The 19,542-nt window shown below is 55.2% G+C and overlaps 1 protein-coding gene across 3 annotated transcripts in view; it reads right to left on the bottom strand.

Moving 5' to 3' along the window:
- ERCC6 (ERCC excision repair 6, chromatin remodeling factor) overlaps positions 1 to 19,256 on the bottom strand; it is a 65,927-nt gene extending 46,671 nt beyond the window's left edge. For 2 of the 3 annotated variants that reach the window (XM_004583321.2, XM_058671906.1), the window contains exons 1-4: positions 18,823 to 19,256; positions 17,258 to 17,378; positions 14,353 to 14,467; positions 8,887 to 9,634 (exon numbers count right to left, since the gene is read on the bottom strand). In XM_004583321.2, coding sequence (XP_004583378.2) covers positions 8,887 to 9,634; positions 14,353 to 14,467; positions 17,258 to 17,378; positions 18,823 to 19,256 — 1,418 coding nt within the window. Of the gene's footprint in view, positions 1 to 8,886; positions 9,635 to 14,352; positions 14,468 to 17,208; positions 17,379 to 18,822 lie in introns of those variants that run through there. The other variant, XM_058671907.1, reaches the window with a different exon arrangement.
- Positions 19,257 to 19,542: the final 286 nt, after the last annotated feature.

Here is a 19,542-nt window from a genome sequence, read left to right as displayed (position 1 = left end):
TTAGTGAACAAGCTGGTAAACAAGAGGCCTCGCGTGGGGAGAAACCGCGCCCTGCCTGCGGGATCTCACCCATTTCTCCACCCAGCTGTTCTGGCTCTGGGGCGTGTGAGTGCCTCGCCCTGCCACCACAGGATACTGACTCAGTGGCCTTGGCTGGGTCTGAACAAGCCTTGTTTGAGGTTGTACATAACACCCATGCACACGAAAATGCGTATTCAAATCTGAGTAAAAACCACTGACAGTTGTCAGGGTGCTCTGGGTGCAACGCACCACTTTAAGTATTCAGTTCAATCAATCCTTATAATCCAATCTGGCAGACATTTTATATATATACACACATATGTAAATTTGAAGGAAGGCATTGGGTCTGGTGCCATGGCATAGCAAGCTAAACTCCACCTGAGACACCACAGGGCACTACTTCCAGTCCCTGCTGTTCTACTTCCCATCCAGCTCCCTGTCTGTGGCCTGGGAAAGCAACAGAGAACGGGCCAAGTGTTTGGGCCCTTGCACCCACGTGGGAGACCCAGAAGAAGCTCCTAGCGCCTGACTTCAGACCAGCTCAGTTTCAGCTGTTGTGGCCATTTGGGGAGTGAAACAGTGGATGGAAGGGAAGATCTTTCTCTCTGTCTCTCCTTCTCTCCATAAATTTACCTTTCCAATAAAAATATGTAAATCTTAAACAACAACAACAAAAAAAGACAAAAAAGCGGGGGGAGGTGTGATAGAGTGGGGAAAAATACAAGATGGCTGCCAAGGGAGCTAGTGGCGAAGACGCAAGTCCAGACACGGGGCTACAGCATCAGTTGGTAACCAACACGGTCTCTCAACAGAGTATCTCCAGGGGTGACCATGACCTCGCATGAAGACGCCAGTCGGGTGGCCTGAGCACCAGTCCCAGCTCTGCTCCTGGCCCCACTTCTGCTAATGCACACTGCTGTGAGGGCACAGACATGCAGGTTCCTGGGAGACTCAGGCGAAGTCAGTCTGGCCCAGCCCTACCCCTGCAGCCAGCTGCAGGAAGGAACTAGCGACTGCCAGGCGTTTGCTCTCTCTCACTTGAGTCCTTTCTCCCCAGATTCCCCAGAGCCACTCTTTTCTGGGACTAGCTGACGGGCCGCTAAGAATCACCTCTCCACTGTGCGAACACTGCCAGAGAGCACATCCAAGTTTGAAATTGCAGATTGTAGAGCCTGGCGTAATAGCATAGCGGCTAAAGTCCTAGCCTTGAACATGCTGGGATCCCATATGGCCGCCAGTTCCAATCCCGGCAGCTCCACTTTCCATCCAGCTCCCTGCCTGTGACCTGGGAAAGTGGTCGAGGACGGCCCAAAGCTTTGGGACCCTGCACCGCATGGGAGACCTGGAAGAGGCTCCTGGCTTCGGATTGGCTCAGCTCCAGCCGTTGCAGCCGCTTGGGGAGTGAACCACTGGATGGAAGATCTTCCTCTGTCTCTCCTCCTCTCTGTATATCTACCTTTCCAACAACAATAAGTAAATATGTTAAAAAAAAAAAAAAAAAAAAAAAGAAACAAAGAAAGAAAGAAACTGTGGCCTGTTCTGGAATGCCGCCAGTACTCTGGTTTCAGGAGGGGAGGGAACGCCCCCTCCTGCATAAGGATGCGCTGCCTTTCCCCGCTCCCCGTGGGGTCCAGGAATGTTTCAGAGCAACTGGTAAATCGACTCGGTGCTCCCTCCTGGCTGCAGATAACCAGGCTGAGCAACCACAGAGAAACCCACTGTGCCAACCCCCAGCAGGACATGGACAACCTGGGCAGGGGACCCAAGGGACGGACACCCTCCTGCAGAGCCTTAGGAAGCCACTCCGGAAGTGCCTGAAATCCAAGGCTGCCCCAGCTGAGGGCCAAGGCAGATCTCAGTCAAGTCCAGGAGTCTACGAGCAGTCGGCCTTTTAGCGTTTCGTAGTCTGCATCCCTGTGGCACCAGTGGTTCCGTGCTTCCCGCAGCGGGGAACCCCTTGCTGAGTCTATCTAATTTGCTACACAGAGTTACTCAACCCTTGACTGCTTCTCTGCCTTTTTATGGTCTGTCTGGGTGGCCTTAATTGGCACATCCGAGCCGAGGAAAGACCCTGGGTTAGGAGTGCAAATTTCACCGAGTAAATGAAGACGGATGCCAACGCTCATGCACGAGGCCGGAGTGGAAGGTGTGCGCACGGCACGGGGCAGCACTGGTCCCCACTGCGCCTCAGCACGGCGTTGGTGAGAAGTCAACGCAGCGTGTGTGTGTGTGTGTGTGTGAGAGAGAGAGAGAGAGAGAGAGAGAGAGAGAGAACCACCGTCCAGGGAGTAACTTTCTTTCCTCTGTAAAGCAGATTCCCACAAGAAGGAACATCACCTTACTTCCCAGGAAAGCAGGAGACTCCCAGAACACGCTGGGAACCATGTCCCAACCACAGCACTGAGCTGTCTGGGCTGAATCTCGATGAAATGTCTCCTGAAGTCCTAGAGATCAAGCTGTTTGGGCTTTCCAACCAGGTGCCAGGTGCCAGGCAAGCAGGCTGTGCATGTGACCTGGCAGCACAGGGCAGGCAGCAGCTCTGGCTCTTAGGCAAAAGGGGGTGGGCACGAGGCAGGGGGCTGGGGGGAGGGAGGTTCTGGATTTCAGTTGGGACAGGCGCCCAGGCTAAACGGGCCGACCAAGCTGCTCCCAATGTCCTGCCCAAGCTCCTACCCCCTTGAACAGCTACCATGGGTGATGACCTCTGCCCCATGGCTCAGCCTCCTCTCTCCTAGGGGATGTAATGAATAAAGAAGTGACCTGGAGCCAGCGCGATGGCTCAACTGGCTAATCCTCCCCTTGTAAGCGCTGGGATCCCATATGAACACCAGCTGCTCCACTTCCCATCCAGCTCCCTGCTTGTGGCCTGGGAAAGCAGCAGAGGACAGCCCAAAGCCTTAGGACCCTGTACCCGAGTGGGAGACCCATAAGAAGCTCCTGGCTCCTAGTTTCAGATCAGATCAGCTCTGGCCTTTGTAGCCATTTGGGGAGTGATCTTTCTCTCTTTCTCTCTTTTCTTCTGCTTGTAAATCTGCCTTTCCAATAAAAATAAATCTTAAAAAAAAAAAGACTGCCTTTCTAAGGAAAAAAAAAAAGTGACCCAGTGTCCCGACTGCTGCTGAGTGGCTGTCCCCCTCAGTCGCAGCTGCCACCCAACTCCTTCCTTCCGGACCATACGTATCACCGATCCTCCCCCCCCAAGTCTGCACAGCAAACCCCCAAGCCAGGGTCCAGCTGGCCAGGCCTTGGAGCCCCATACTAAAGGAACAAGATGACCACTACTTGCATTCAACTGATTTACACAATGAGCCTCATCCTTCTTAATTCAAAGTCGTTCATCTTAAATGAGGAGGAAAGGCACATAAAAAAACATTTAGGAACAAAATACATTCAAAACCAGTTACATCAGGGACACTGCTGTGGCACAGTGGTTGAAGCGTCCACGTGGCCACTGGTTGGTGCCCCGCCTGCTCTGCTTCCTAGCCAGCACCCTAATGGCCTGGGAGAGCAGCAGAAGATGGTCCACGTGCTTGGGAGACCCGGAAGAAGTTCCTATTTCCTTGCTTCATCCTGGCCCAGTCCTGGCAGGTGCAGCCTTTTGGAGGATGAACCAAAGCACGGAGAGAAGACCTCTCACGCCTGTCTCTCCCTCTCTCTGTAACTCTTTCAAATTAATCAATCAATCTCAAACAAACGTTACATCTACAGATACCATTCCTGCAGGTTCAGATCACACTTCCTACCCCATCCGGCCTGCCCTGCTCAGGCCTCCTGCACTGACACAGGCCATCAGGGCGGTTGGGGTACAGACAGCAGGTGCTGGCTCTTGGCACCACCTTGTGGTCACACCTGCTATTGCACCCTCCACAGCCCCCCCAGACCGCCCCACCAGGGGGGAAGGCAGGCCCACAGCCTGAGGGGCTTCAGGGCTACGGTGGGCAGCACTCTCACAGGCACAACACACAGGGCAGCCTGCCAGAATTACAGCACCATCAAGACATGCAACGCAGAGTCAAAGCCTGAAATGACGAGGGGAAAACAACAGGAAGCAGAGGGGCTGTTTAACCTAGTGGTTAAGGCTCTGTCCCCCACCAGAGCACTTGGCTTTCACAGTCAGCTCTGTTCCCGCCTACAGCCTCCTACTAACCCTGATTCTGGAAGGCAGTGAAGACAGCCAAGGTACTCGGGTCCCTGCCACCCACACAGGAAACCTGGGTAAAGCTCCCAACTTGAGCATGGCCCAGCCCCAGCCACTGAGGCTGTGTGGGCAGTGAACCAGCAGATGGGAGCACTCTACTAACTAAAGTTAATTAATTAAAGTTTTTAAAAACCAGAGGTGCGGGCAGCTTTCCCACCTTGGTTCTCCTATCTGCCTTCACAATGCAAACAGGACACGGTGGGCAGCGCTGATGGCTGGGGAGAGTGGAGCAGCAGCCGCAGACTCTTCAAGGCCCCCATCCAAACCGGCTCAGTCGGTTCCAGGCTGGCAGCCGGGCGGACGAGCTGCTGGGGCCTGCCCGAGCCTGCAACTGTGCCTGAGCCGGGGCAGGCAGGGCTGGGGACGGCCACGCTGACGAGGGCTGAGCTGGGAGACAGCAGGCCGGCAGTGAGAGGGAGGGAAGCCCCTCCCGGACGCGAGCCTCCCAGTCCAAGCCCGCAGCCTCTCCCAGGTAGTGTGTGACCATCAGCGGGGGACGGGGGGCAGTGAGTGCCCTCTTCTGCTGACGGTCAGCGGGCATCGCACCTGCTTGCCTCTCTGCTGACCCAACCATTGTGCCGATGTCCAGGCATGCCCCGTGGCCTTGCCAACGGCGAGGGACCACTGGGCAGAGTCCCCACCTGCAGCACCAACCCTGCCTGGTGAGAGCCCCGCAGGCCTGGTTACATCCTGTCCGTGCCCACTAGATGCCCAGCGTGCCACAGGCCCTGGCACACATCCACGTGGACCTGCAGCAGGAGCTGCCCTCGTACTTCAAGGGTGGAGAAGAGCGACGTCATCAACAGCTGCGGCCGGTGTGTGAAGCTCTGAGAGACAGCCTTGCCTGGGTACACAGCCCAAGAGCTGGTCCCAGAGTCTGCTTTCTGGTTCACGCATGACACAGCCTTAATGATCCCTGGGAGACCAGCAGTCCTCCTGGTCTACTGGCCGGCACCGTGGCCTGGTGGGATGGGTATCATCTGCAACATCACCACCTCGGACCCAGCTGCTCCAATTCCGAGCCAGCCCCTGCTGCCCATGTGCCTGGGAAGACAGTACAAGATGGCCCACGTACCTGGAGACTGGGCTGGAGCTCCTGGCTCCCGGCTGCAGCCCGGGCCAGCCCTGGATGTGGAGATCATTGAGGCAGTGACCCAGCAGATGAGCCCAGCTCTCTCCAACTGCCATTCAAATAAATAACATAAATCTGAAGAGGAAAAAAGCAGATCTCGTCCTGCCTAAGGGGAAGACCACCACAGCTGGCATCTGCCTGCAGAGGGCAGGGACAGCAAGGACAGCAGGGAGGGCCAGGCCTGCTCCCGGCTCCACCTGTGGCCTGGGTCCCCTCTTCTCTCACCACATCCCCCAATCTGCAGAGCATCTACAGAGACAGAGCGCAAATATATCAATGCGGGTGTCTACAGTTTAATAGCCTTAATAACCGCAGCTATGAAATTTTAAGAGCTATTGTATTTTGGTGGCAATTAGAGTTATTGGCATTTCAGAAATTCATCTGAGGTTTTACCGTAACTTTCGCAAAACACTGGCTTATGATATGGCTTTGGAGATAATAAATTGCTTACAATCGTAACATTATTAAGTTACTGCCACGAAATTAAACAACGCGTATTTAAAATTCAATCAAAATAAACTGTTCTTGACCAAAACAATGATATGCTTGAAACATATTTAATATTGACCCAATTTAATGGGAAGAATATAGATTGCTGAGTTAGTACTTTTGTTAATTCTGCATGGTACTGAAGACACAGCCTGCTCCCGGCCTTGATGAAAGCACAGTGGCACAGCAAGTTGATCCTCCACCTGCAAAGCCAGCATTCCATACAGGCACCAGGTCTAGTCTTGGCTGCTCCACGCCAAGCCAGCTCCCTGCTGATGGCCTGGAAAAGCAGCAGAAGACAGCCCAAGTCTTTGAGACCCTGCATCCACGTGGGAGACCCAGAAGTTCCTGGCTTCAGACCAGCCCAACTTCAGCCACTGCGGCCAGCTGGGGAGTAAACCAGCAGACAGAAGATCTCCCTGCCTCTCAGTCTCTCTCAACTACCAAGTAAAATATATACTTTTTTAGATTTATTTTTATTGCAAAGTCAGATTACAGAGAGGAGAGACAGAGAGGAAGATCTTACGTCCGATGATTCACTCCCCAAGTGACCACAACGGCCGGTGCTGTGCCGATCTGAAGCCGGGAACCAGGAGCTTCTTCGGGGTCTCCCACACGGATACATGGTCCCAAGGCTTTGGGCCGTCCTCAACTGCTTTCCCAGGCCACAAGCAGGGAGCTGGATGGGAAGCGGGGCTGCCGAGGTTAGAACCAGTACCCATATGGGATCCCAGCATGTGGAAGGCGAGACTTAAGCCACTAGGCCACCGCACCAGGGCCAAAATAAATAAATTTTTAAAATATAGATTGGGCAACATTTTCCTCATGTAACCTAGAGCCACAATGACTTCTACCCAGAGAAGCCACAGCAGTGCAGGACTGTACAAGGCACAACAATGTGCGCCAACAGCTCTGAAGACCCAGAAGGAAGTCATGGCTCCACCGAAATCTATTTATTAGTTTGCTGATTTGAGAAGTCCAGAGGAGCACACTCACACCTCCCAGCCCAGAGGGGCACAATGCAGGCCCCCCCAGGGCTCCCGCACACCACATGCCCGCACTGCAGGGCCCCCCAGGGCTCCCGCACACCACATGCCCGCACTGCAGGGCCCCCCAGGGCTCCCGCAGGACACACAGCTGCACTGCAGGGCCCCCAGGACTCCAGCACACCACACACCCGTACTGCAGGGACCCCCCAGAGTTCCCACACACCACACACCCGCAGGGCAGGGCCCCCCAGGATTCCCACAGGACACACGCCCACACTGCAGGGCCCCCCAGGGCTCCTGCATACCACATGCCCGCACTGCAGGGCCCCCCAGGACTCCCACACACCACATGCCCGCACTGCAGGGCCCCCCCAGAGTTCCCACATGCCACACGCCTGCAGTGCAGGGCCCCCAGGGCTCCCGCACACCACACGCCGGCACTGCAGGGACCCCCCCACCCAAGGGCTCCCGCACACCACACACCCGCACTGCAGGGTCCACCCAAGGCTCCCGCACAGTGCCAGGACCTCAGTCCCTGGAGTCACTCCCACTGCCTCCCAGGGTCTGCCATAGCTGGAAGCTGGAGTCGGGAGCCGGAGCTGGGACTCCAACTCCAGGCACTCTCAAGTGGGGACACAGTCATCTTTTTCTTTTTTTCCTCTGTGTGTGTGTACATATATTATACATTACATATATGCTATACAAGGCAGAGTTACAAACAGGGAAGGTAGAGAGACAGAGATCTTGCATCCACTGGCCCACTCCCCAGGGTGGGGTGAGCTTGCAGCCAGCAGCCTGGGACTGCATTTGGATCTCCCACGTAGGTGCAGGGCCCCAGCACGGGCCACGCCCTCCACCACTTTCCCAGGCACATCAGCAGAACTGGCTCAGAAGCAGAGCAGTGGGACTCACTGCAGCTCCCAAGAAATGCCAGCCCACAGGTTCTGCCACAAGGCCAGAGCCGCCAGGATGACCGCTCACCCTCCAGAGCATATTCTGGAAGAACGCCACCGCCATCTACTATAAAGAGGACTTGGGGTGCATGCGGCAGTCTGGATACGGTGAAGGGCAGTTCTACCTATCCAAACAGCATGGGGGCGGCCTTCACTCACACAGCCCACCAGGGCTCCCCACACTTGAAAGAAAGGCCAAACTGCTGAGGGCCAGGCAAGAGCCACCCACTCCCGGATATGCAAGTCACAACACGGCCTTTCCCTCCAACTGGGCAGCCGTGTGAGGACACACAAGGGTGCCCAGGGCTGCCGGGACGGTGAGGACAGGCCGGCAGGGCTATGTGTGGCCAAGCAGCACCAACCTGCGCATGCTCGCCTCCTGCCGCCCACCGTGTAGCACCTACTGACAAAGCCCTGGGCACAAAGGCCAAGGCCATCTGCAGCGTGGGAGACGATGGGGCAGAGGGAAGTGTGCCATGCATGGCAGGTGTGCCCGGGCACAGTGGGAGGCTCGGCTGTGTACACCCGTGTCTTCTCAGGGTCAGGATGTGGAAAGCCAGCCCGCTCCTTCAGCAGCCGAAGCGAGCTGTTACCACTCTCCTTTGCAGAAAAGTCCTCTACAATTACTCTGCTAGTTCAGGAGGGAAACCAAGGAAAACTCCCCCATCGCCCACCCATTCTCCGGCCACCTGCTCCCAGTGTAGCCACCACAGCCAGCTCAAGCTCGTCCCTGGCCTGGCTCTAGCCCCAGCCCTCCTGTCACCTGTGACTTGCATCCCTGTCTGAAGACAAAGACCCAGACACGGAGGGGGAACCTTTGTTCTGCCAAGGGCCACCTGCATATTTAGAACATCATTCTTCAAAATCAACCGACAGACTACTCTGCTACAGACCTGGAAGTTTTTGAGTCCCACCTGCAGCTGCCTTGACACCAAAAGACTTGGCAGCCAGATAAGTGCCTCCTGGCCATCCCCCCTAGAAACACCAGTGCTTGGGGGTACACAGAAGGGGCTCCCCGCTGCCACACCCCTCTGTGTTCATGAAACCACCGCCTAAGTCGGAGGCAGTGCCAAGTCCACTTGTTCCCCAGCCCCCGGGGCTCACCTTAACCGCTGCCGGTAGTAACTTTCGTCGCCATCGTCGCGGCACCTCGTCGCCTTGCGACCTCTCCCTGGCCCCGCTGCTGGGGCATCCACATCCTCCTCGGAACTGGGGAAGAAGTCCTCGTCCACCTGCTGCGCTGCGGCTTTCTTCTGCCGCCTACGGCCGCAGGGCAGGGGCTTCAGCTCGTAGTCAGTGCCGTCTCCAGACAGGTCCACCCCTGCCGCCGCCGCCTCCTCGTCCTCCTCCTCGTCCTCCTCCTCCTCCTCCGTGGGGATGTACTCGGACTCCTCTCCCTCTGAGTGGCCCGCTGCTCGGGGATGCACCTCAGCCTCCAGCGGCTTCCTCCGCGGCCGCGGCACCACCTTGCCCTGGAATTGCGCGGCCCGCTTCTGCAACTTTCTCATGTGCTTCTGCAGGCGCCTGTCCGCCTTGGACAGCGTTTGGCTCCCCGGCTTGGGCTTCCCTTCGCTGGCTGCTGGGCCCGAGACCGCAGTGACCGGGGTTGGGGCCTGTCGGGCTGCCCGTTTGCCCCGCACTCGCTTCCTCCTCTCAAAGGACAGCTTCGCTTGCTCGGCCAGGTACTTCTCGAAGCCTGACGCCTCGTCGAGCATGATCTTCCGGGGCTGCTTCTCCGGCTTCGGCTGGATCTGGGTGCCAAATGGCGTCATCTGGCCAGTGCGGATGAGCTCCTCCCAGGCGCTCTCCTGCGCAGGCATGAGCATGCTGCCCAGGCTGGACGGCCCCGGCTCTGAGAGAGAAAAGAACCAGCACTCAGCCCCACGGGCAGGTTCACACAGCCCACGCACACAGCAGCCATCTGCAGTGGCCTCGAAAGAAATTATGTGCAATCTGTACACTAAGCTTTCTTACACATGTGGAACACAGTTCATTACTGCATTGATCGGGTCAAGTTTAACACACTCCCGTTTACATGGCTGACTTGCTGGTGACTTTCCTGGGAAGTAGCACACCTAAACAAACCTGGGCCTCCGAAGACAGACTCGGGTCCACGAGCATCAGTTATCAATGAGGCTGGCTGGGCTTCCCTAGCAACACCCCGCCTGAGTGCTGGAACCAGGATCCTGCTGGGTTAAGATCCCAGAGATAAGCCCCACACAAGCAGACCCAGGGGACCAGCAGGCATCTACAGGAAAGAGTACATGTGTAAGCTCTGGGGGAGGGCGCCCGGCCCAGAGGTGAGGACGCTGCTCAGGACAGCCTTGTCCTACCTTGGCATGTCCAAGATGGGCACCGCACTCTGGTGTCTGGCTAAGGTACAACCCTGGGAGATAGCAGAGGTGGCTCAAGCAGCTGGGTCCCTGACACGCAGGACACACAGACCTGGACTGACATCCTGGCTGGCAAGCTCAGGCCACTGCATGCCATTTGGGGAGTGAACCAGCATACAGAAGCTCTCTCTCAAATGAAAATAAATAAATTTAAAAAGCTGTTAGCTGTGCCCTGCCCAAAACAGAAGTCACCAGTCACTCGTGGCTACTGAAATCCAACTAAGACCACAGTTCCACCATGGCCTTTGCTGGACAGACAGGGGCCTCTCTCACCATCAGCCTGTCTGCTGGACAGCACTGCGGTGGGTTACAGCTGTGGGACAGGCCACGACAAGCAAACATGTCAGCAGAACCCAGGCACCACCAACCCAGAACACCAAAGACCTCAGGCTGCACAGGAAGGCATCCCCAGTTCTCAAGCCTATGTCGACATGCCCTGCAGGCCAGTGAGACCAGTCCTGGCCCGCATAAACCTGTGCCATAATAAAAGTCCCTGTAGAGGCCAAGTACAGAGCTCAGGTCCACTCTGGTGCAAAGGAGCATGTCCGCCAGCATCCGGTCACCGGCTGCCTGGCCCAGGCTCCACCTGGCCAAGTCCTAGTGCTCTGTGGGAGGGAGCAGAAACAGCCACGCTTCCAGCTCCATGTGCCACTGCTCAGCACTGCACCTGGGGAGTCCCGTTTATTGCAGGACGTCCCGGCACCGCGTCAGTTAACCACGTGATGGCAAAGTACCATGCAGCTCTCCCATCAGGGAACACTGTTAATGAGCATCCATGGGGTTTCCGGGCTCTGGATATAGGCACCGATGCGGCTTTTAACCTCCCTGGCCTTTGCAAACACGTGTGGGTGATTCTGCAGTGTGCTATGCTTTAGCATACACCACCCATCAACTCCCTGAGCACAAGTTCCACCCACAGGGTTCAGGAGGCTCCCCCATCCCCCACCCCCGACATTCTTGCTCATCCCTTTGAGCTGTGCCTACCACCTGCATTGCCCACTGACGGACAGGACTGGTGAAGGTGGCCCACTGCCACCAAAGCCCATGCTGAGGCCTGACACCCGTGTGCATGGCAGCTGAGAGGCATCTGGGTCACGTGGGACCCACCCTGGGGAACATGCCATCCCTCTTGGAAATGGCCTCTTGCCAGCAGGAGCAGGCCGGTGACTACGCAGGCGAGCTGCCAGAAGGGCAATCCTGGCCCCTTGGCACTCCCACTCTGTCAAGCAGCAGCGCAGGGCGTGCCACAGGAGCCCTAGGGTGCAGTGGCCCCACCGGGGCACTGGCAGCCACCAGCACCGTGGTGAGCCCACAGCAACCTCCGCCATGTCATCACACACTGGCGGCTTTCTGCTGCAGCAACACGACATGGTTGATTAGGCCTTCCACAGGTTTACTGAGCTGGACAGCCTCTTTGGTGTAGAAAATTTTCAAGCCTTTTACCCCTTTTTCTTAGTCTGCCTGCTTCAAAAAATAACACAGAAAAGAAAAGCAAAAAAGACTTCCAGGAGGTTTCAGTGTTCCAGACCCAAGTCCTTCTTGTTTCGCACAAGTGCAGTCAACCCCTCGGTACTCCTGGGCCCCACATGTGAGAAGGTTCTGCTGGCTGCAGACCCTAGGAACTATGGGACAAACTGCTCCTGTCTGCAACAGGTAAACAGGCACTGCCACCATTTACATAACGGTTACAGGTTTGTATCAGGTACTGTATGGAGACCATGGAAAGGCTGGGAGGACGCACATAGGTTCTATGTGAACACCCTGCTTCACTGCTGACTTGGGATGTGAGTCAGAGCAGCTCCCCACGGACACCCAGGCGGGCAGTGCTGCAAACACGTCCCCCTCTGCTGCCTGCCCCTCCACTGCTCAGCAAACACAAGGCCTCCGTTGTAAACACAGTGTACTCGGCACACCCTTCCCTGCACAGTGTGTCCGCCCTCCCACGCGCACTCAGCTCCCTGGGAGTGCATTTCCACATACAGGAGCTGGGTCAAGACTCACCACTTCCTGAGAGCTCGCGCTTCCCCACGCGCGGCCTGCCTCTTGCATCATCATTCAGGGGACCGTGTGCAGGTGCCTCTGTTGGCCGGACCCTCTGTAAGGACCATCCACCTACTTACCCATCCCCATGCCAACAGTACACCATCTAATTGTGACAGATTTACAACAGGTCTCCAGTTTGAGTTATCCTATGTGACTGCCTCGGCTACTCTTGGCCCAATGCCTCCCGATACAAACACCAAAATCTGTCCTGGGGTTGCACGGACACTACAGCTGGACAAGTCTTTATGCACTGCAGCTCCAGCCCGCGGCCCTGGCCTGAGACGACACAGATGTTTATCTCCAGGTCATTCCACGCATGTAGAAAATGCTGCTGAAAACTCCGTGCTTTCTCAGGGTGGAGCTCCAGGTGCGTTCAGTTTTACTGTAGCTTGCATTTTTACTAACTTTTGTTGTTCTTGGCATAGGGAAACATGGCAGATCTTCTACGTACGTCATACTCGATGACCTTCCTAAGTACACACGCAATTCCAACGCAAAATCAACTGTTCACTGATTCTTCGGGATTCTGTACATAAACAGTCACGTGTTTATGGATACTGAGGATTTTCTTTCTTCTTTTCTGTCCTGTGCTTTCACTTTCTGCCCAGGTCAACAGCGAACAAGCAACAGAAGGAGCAGGGGCATGCCAGTTTCCTCCCAAGTCACGGTAAACACCGAAGTCCCACCCTGTCCGAAACCGGGCATCACCCACCTCCTCCCAGGAAGAAATTGTCCACTGATCCTCACGCCTGCATTACAGACTGGATTGCCACGGCAAGGCCAGGGTGTGGCAGGGAAGCACAGCAGCAGACGTGGAGGGCCAACACATACACACACACACACACACACACACGCCTGGTGCAAGGGTTCAAGCCCAGGTCCAGAGCTGGCAACATGGCCCTGGGTCCCCACAGACATTCTGCTGTGCTACCTTCCCAGCAGGGGCAGGAAGGACAAGCAGTAGGAGACAGGTGCCTCTGGGGCAACTGGTGCCTAGACAAGGCGCAGCAGGAGCCAGAGTTCAACAAAAGGGCGAGGCCAGAGTGCTGCTGTGTCACAGCCGCCTAACCTGCAGGGAGTGGATGACGTGTAGGGAGGAGAAGGGAAACAAGACTATGACTCAGCAAGATATCCTGAAAACTCTCAGCATTTACGATAAGGGAGAAAACGTGGCAAACGTAACTGGTGCGAGGGCTGAACAAGAGACTTCAGCCTTTGGTCCACTCCCCAGATGCCCTCAACAGCCAGGGCTGTGCCATGCCAAGCCAGGAGCCAAGCACTCCGTCCGGCTCTCTCCTGTGAGCAGCAGGGAACTACGCGCTTGCGCCATCACCTGCCGGCTCCCAGGCCCATCAGCAGGCGGCTGGACCGAGCAGCAGAGCAGCCTGCACCCTGTGAGATGCCTAACCAGCTCACCGCGATGCCTTCCCTGATCCTGGACTAAAAAGGCGCATCTTTCTAATAGTTTTCTTTACCTCAATTAATTTTTCATAATAATCTTCTTGTTTCATTGAATAAGTTTCTGCAGCTAGAGGCAAATATTTTCTTGAAGGGCTAAAATGCTAAGAAGTCTCAATATTTATTAGAAGTAGTAAGTGATCAGCAGTAATTTCTCTCTCTCTCCACACACAGCCACACACACCCACACATACCACGGAGAGTTCCAGAACTCACACAGTTCCCCAGAAAGGTTCTCCAAAGGATAACCATCTAAGACAGGAATATCAGCGAAGACACTGCCCTGGGATAACTTGAATGAAGACATAATGTCTAAAACAATGGAACAGAGGCTTGGAGAGCCTGCCCAACACACTCCTTAAAAGCAAGTGAGGGCCAAGTCCACGAGCGTCGAGGGGCAAGGCTGGGCTTCCAAAATGGGACACGATCAAGGTGCTGGCTGCCTCTACCTAGGAGTGTGTCTCATCCCCCTGCGGCCCCTCAAGCAGGTGGAATGGTAAGTGTGCCCCTGCAGCCTCCTGCACACCAGGCTCCAGCCTGCACTCTTCAACCCCATCTCTAGTCTACAGCTGCAGACACAGAGCAGAGCTCCCTGAACTCTGTCCTCACATGAAGGCAAAGCAAACCCAGGCCCAGGACTGACCCCCAGCAGGGGGAAGGGCTCACTCTGCCTCACCTGCATCCTCCTCCTCCTCCAGCCTGGCGTGATCCAGCTCAACTCTGACCTCAGCGCCTCCTAGGATGGCCTGCAAACGCTTTTGTTTGGCCGTGATCTTCTTCAGTTGCTGCTCCTGAAGTGGTAAAGCCAAACACAGAACACTGTGAGGCAGTGCCTCATTAAGCACCCGAGACAGCGGCACACAATCCAGAAACACTAATCAGGGACAAAAGACATGTCACACAGGCACCCCCACATCGCTGCCACAGGGAGAGCATGCCTGAGCACCTGCAGCAAGCCAGCCCCAGGCAGTTCCCACCCCCCACCCCCACAGAAGCCATCCCGGCCCCAAGTCCTGAAGAACATGCACTCGACACGGACACACTGCGTGCACACTCAGCTGCAGCGGCAAGTGTACCAGGTCAGTGGGTTGTGACGGATGATACAAAGGCTCACGCTGAGCGGTGGGAAAGTCACCCCAGGGGACAACCTGTCATGCGTGCGCGGTCCTTTATTGCATTTTGCCAAAGTACAAAACTTTAAAAAAGGATCGACACAATGGTTCAACAGGCTAATCCTCTGCCTTGCAGCATCAGCATCCCATATACGTGACACTTCTAATCCCAGCTGCTCCACTTCTTCTTTTTAAGATTTATTTATTTATTTTAATTGGAAAGGCAGATTTACAGAGAGGAGAGACAGGAGGATCTTCTATCTTCTGGTTCACTGCCCAAATGGCCACAACGGCCAGAGCTGAGTCTATCCAAAGCTACAACCACGAGCTTCCTCTGGGTCTCGCACGCGGGTGCAGGGTCCCAAGGCTTTGGGCTGTCCTCCACTGCTTTCCCAGGCCACAAGCAGGGAGCCAGCTGGAAAGTGGAGCAGCTGGGACATGAAATGGTGCCCATATGGGATCCGGCGTTTTGAGGTGGAGGATTAGCCAATCCTTGCACTGGGCCCCTGTTCCACTTCTGATCCAGCTCCCTGCTGACGCGCCTAGGGAAGCAGTGGAGGATGGCCCAAGCCCTTGGGCTCCAGTACCCACATGTGAGAACTGAATGAAGTTCCCGACTCTCAGCTTTTCATGAGCTCAGTTCTGGCCATTGTGGCCACTTCAGGAAGGAGTGAACCAGCCAATGGAAGATCTTTCTCTCTGTCTCTCCTCTCTCTTTAAATCTGTCTTTCAAACAATAATAATAATAATAATAAACAAATCTTTTTAAAAAAATAACACTTTAAAAGAAAACCAGATTCTGTGTCCTCAACATCGTCCACCCCACACTCCTCTCTGCTCTTCCCCCTGGACCCAACAGAACAGGATCTGTGACTGTCCCCAGGCCTCCCCAGTCAGCCAGGCCTGGTCTGTCTTTTCAAGGTCAAGAACAGTCCAACACCAAACATGGAGATGGGTGGGGGGACGTTGAGATGCCAGAGGCAGCACTACTGAGCACAGCAGCAGCCTTGGCTGCTCCACTTCCATTCTGCTTCCTGCTCATGTGCCTGGGAAGGCCTGTGGCAGATGTGAGCCACACGGATGACCCAAATGGAGTTCCTGGCTTCTGACTTCAGCTTCTGACCCTGACCACTGCAGGGTTTAGATGGAAGATTCTCTCTCCTACACAAAAACAAAAAAAGTTCACTGCAGGGCACCGAGGAGAACCCGACTACCTCAAGGGACCGTGAGCCTTGGGCTGCTCTTACAGAGGCAGGGGGAGGGACAGAGTGGGGAGGGAACAGCACACCGGGTGGAGCGCGAGGGGAGGGCCACCGGGACCACCCACGCACATGTCCCAAGCCGAGCTCACACCCCAGGTGCAAGTGCTCCTTTCTGCGCACAACAACCCACTCGACTGTCAGCATGAGGACAAGTGGCCGTCAGTACAGGTGGCCCAGCTGAGACCAGCAAAGTCAGCCCTCCCTGCCTGCAATGCATTTCCACAGCATGCAAAAAGCCCAAGACACATTCTAAACCTCACACAGCCATGTGCAAACTCCTTAAAAAAAAAAAAAAAGTCTGAAATTTCACAAAACAAGTTCCTAAACAAAAGGTCTTCCCCACCCTGAAGTTCTCCTACCATTACCACAAGCGGGGAACCAGGCGTGGCTGGCGCTGAACGTTAACACCCAGGGCTTAACACCCAGGGCAGGAGCAGATGAGAACCAGGAGGAGGACCCACCGAGATGACCAAGTGGGAGGCCAGCACACTACACAGCAACCAAAGCTGGAGAAGGCAAGCAGTGCCAGGGTGAAGGCAAGGCGCACAGCAGGGAGCAGGTGAGCCAAGCCACACGGGACCTCAGCCCAAGCAGCTGTGGGTGCCCGCACACTCACAGCTGTCAGCCAGGCGCGAGAGCACACACAGGCTACATGTACACACAGGTCTGCCTGGCTTTTCAAGATTTATTTATTTGAAAGCCAGAGTGCTAGAGAGTCAGACAAGCAGATCTTTCAGCTGCTGGTTCATGCCTCAGTGGCCATAATGACCAGAGCTTGGTCCAGCCTCAAGTCAGGCGGCCCAGATCCACCTGGTCCCCCATTTGGGCAGCAAGGATCCAAGTACTCAGGCCGTCTTCTGCTGCCTTCACAGGCACATGAGCAGGGAACTGGACAGGAAGCAAAGCAGACGGGCGTCGAACTCCAATACGGGATGCTGGCATGGCAAGCAGCCAACTAATGCACTGTGCCACCACACTAGTCCCACAAGGAGGTTCTAAGAATACCGAAGGACACGGGTTAAAAAGCACCAGCCGAAAGCCAAAATGTACAAAAGACATAACGTACAACTTAAATTTTCTCCACTATAATTACAAATACTTGCTTCTCATCTCACAAGTACTCTTCAGAACTCTTTCTAAAACAGGAACTGGGCCTACCTGATGACTTTTTCAAAGACGCAACATTCAGTGCATTATTTTGAATCACCTTATTATACTTCTGTCGCTTGACAGAATCTAGTTTCCTGCTGATGTCTTTGTTGGTGGCAGCTTGAGGGCTAAGTTGTTCAATAATTTTATTGATTTGCCTTAGGGATGTTGTGCAGGACCTGAAAAAAAAAAAACAAGATAAATGGTCTGTTTTCCACTCTGGCAACACTGTTACTACACAACCCAAAGAGATAAGTGATTTTAAAACCACAATCCTTTTCCCTCTTACTAACTGAAGGATGAAAGACAGACTGAAAACACTGCCCAGCTCACCAAGGGAACAGGCAGGCTCCAAAGCCACCACCAGGGGTGCCCTTCCCCTCTCTGATTTAGATCCGCTCACCCACGGCGTAAGCGGCTTCACTCATTCACTCCACAAGCCTTCAGCACCCGTCTTACCTGAGACGCTGGGCTCTGGTGACCTGTGCTAAGCTTTCCTCTCATTTCAAAGCCTGAGTGAGGCAGCCTCTCAAAGCTCGGAAAGTCCTGAACATCCTTGCACATTTTCTTAACAAACTCATCCATGCATGACAAGTGTTGTCTATCTCACAACTGAAAGATTGGCTTACATTAAACTCTGCAGCATAACACACCCCACCACCAACAACAACACAACTTTAAATGACTCCTAAAGCAGTCACCGTAGAATTGCAGCTGCCACTCTCTGGACACCTGTGGAATCTGCTGTTTGGCTCCTTGGTGCATTTCAGGACAAACAATGGAAGTTACTGGTGGTCTAAGGCTCCACCTGCCACACTACTAGCCTCCCTCTGCCTGCTCTCTGCCACCTCCGTACACTGCAGGCACACGGCCAAGAGCTAGCGTAAAAACTGTTAGGACCGGGAGTTGAAGTCATCGACACTCAAGGTCAAACTACCACTCGGCAAGAACATCTGCCACTCCAGAGGACAAAAGAACAATATGCCAGGGAACTGTGTACAGAACACGCCGCCCTTGAGTGGCCACAGTCACTGGCACCACAGCCACCTCCGCTGGGCAGCCACCTGCTTTCGCCTCTCCTCCCCAGGGCCCCAGAAGTCGGGCCAACAGGGCAGGCTGGCAATGGCCAGGGCACACGATGGCTCTCCTGGGAGACACAGAGGAGGTCTCCACAGGAATTCATCTCTCTTTACACAATCAAGAGTGGGGCAGAGAGGAAGCACAGGGAGCTCTTTCTCAATGCTTCCAGAAACATACAGCTGAACAGCTGAACTAGCAAGGCACTCAACACAGTCTGGGAACAGCACGGCTGAAGGAAAGGATGGCAGCCAGCTTGCTCCCAGGATGACTGCGGAACCCCCGGCTGCAGGCAGGCTGGACCGAGGCTGCTCTGGGCTCTGGAAACAGCCTCTCTTCAAGGGACCCCACATGCAACAGGCTGTATGAGCTGCCCCGGGACCCCAACTGCTGAGCTCAGGGCTGCTGTGAGACAGGAAGGCAGAGTGGGGCTGGGATGAGGAGGTGGGAGGCACTGGTCTCGATTTCCGGGCTCTTCGAGTTCCCGGTTAAGTCTCCCCACTGTGTCTGAACACAAACAGAAGCCAGCAGATGAGCAGCACTCACGCGAGGTCATCCAGGACCGAGCCGTACTCCTTCTCAGCGTCGGCGAGTTGGGCCGCGTGGCTGGCCTTGTGGATGGCGCTGTCCACCTGCTGCAGCACGCCTTGCTCCAGCACATCCTGGTCGTAGACGTCCACCCCCAGGCCCTGCAGCTCCACGGCCTGCGCGCTGGGCTCCACCGCCTGGATCTGATGTCTGTCGATGTGCAGCAGGGCCGGCCCTCTCCGTGCGGCGCTCGGCACGCTCCCCTCGGCAGAGGTGGAGGGGCCCTCACTGGAGGAGCAGGAGGGCAGGCGTCCCTCCACACCCAAGTCCACCTCCGTCTCCCCACTGTCCTTCTCCCGCACTGCTGCTCCTCCATCCTTCTGGACCTGCTCATTTTGTAGACAGTCTCGCTCCAGGGTTGGACTTGAGTGGGTGAGTCCCCCGTCTGACATCCCCTAGACTCCCTGCAACGCAAGATAACAACCATCACGGCAGGTCCTTTGGTTAAACAGAACTGATGGCTCCGTGGTTGGACACGTTCACATTAAAGCGCACTGAGTCTCAAAAGATTACGTGTAACTTTCCAATTGACAAGAATTCAAATTCCCAAGCATGCATTTCTTAAAAAGACACAAAGTAGGCATATTCTTGGGTTCTGAGAATAAAGAAGATAAAAATCAGTCAAACAAAGAATAGGAGACATAGTTTCATCAACAAAGGGCATTAGGGTGGGCCCGG

The sequence above is a fragment of the Ochotona princeps genome, chromosome 13 (assembly GCF_030435755.1).
Source record: "Ochotona princeps isolate mOchPri1 chromosome 13, mOchPri1.hap1, whole genome shotgun sequence".
NCBI classification, from domain to species: Eukaryota; Metazoa; Chordata; class Mammalia; order Lagomorpha; family Ochotonidae; genus Ochotona; species Ochotona princeps.
The sequence above is the reverse complement of the archived record's forward strand: the minus strand, read 5'-3'. Positions and strand labels throughout refer to the sequence as shown.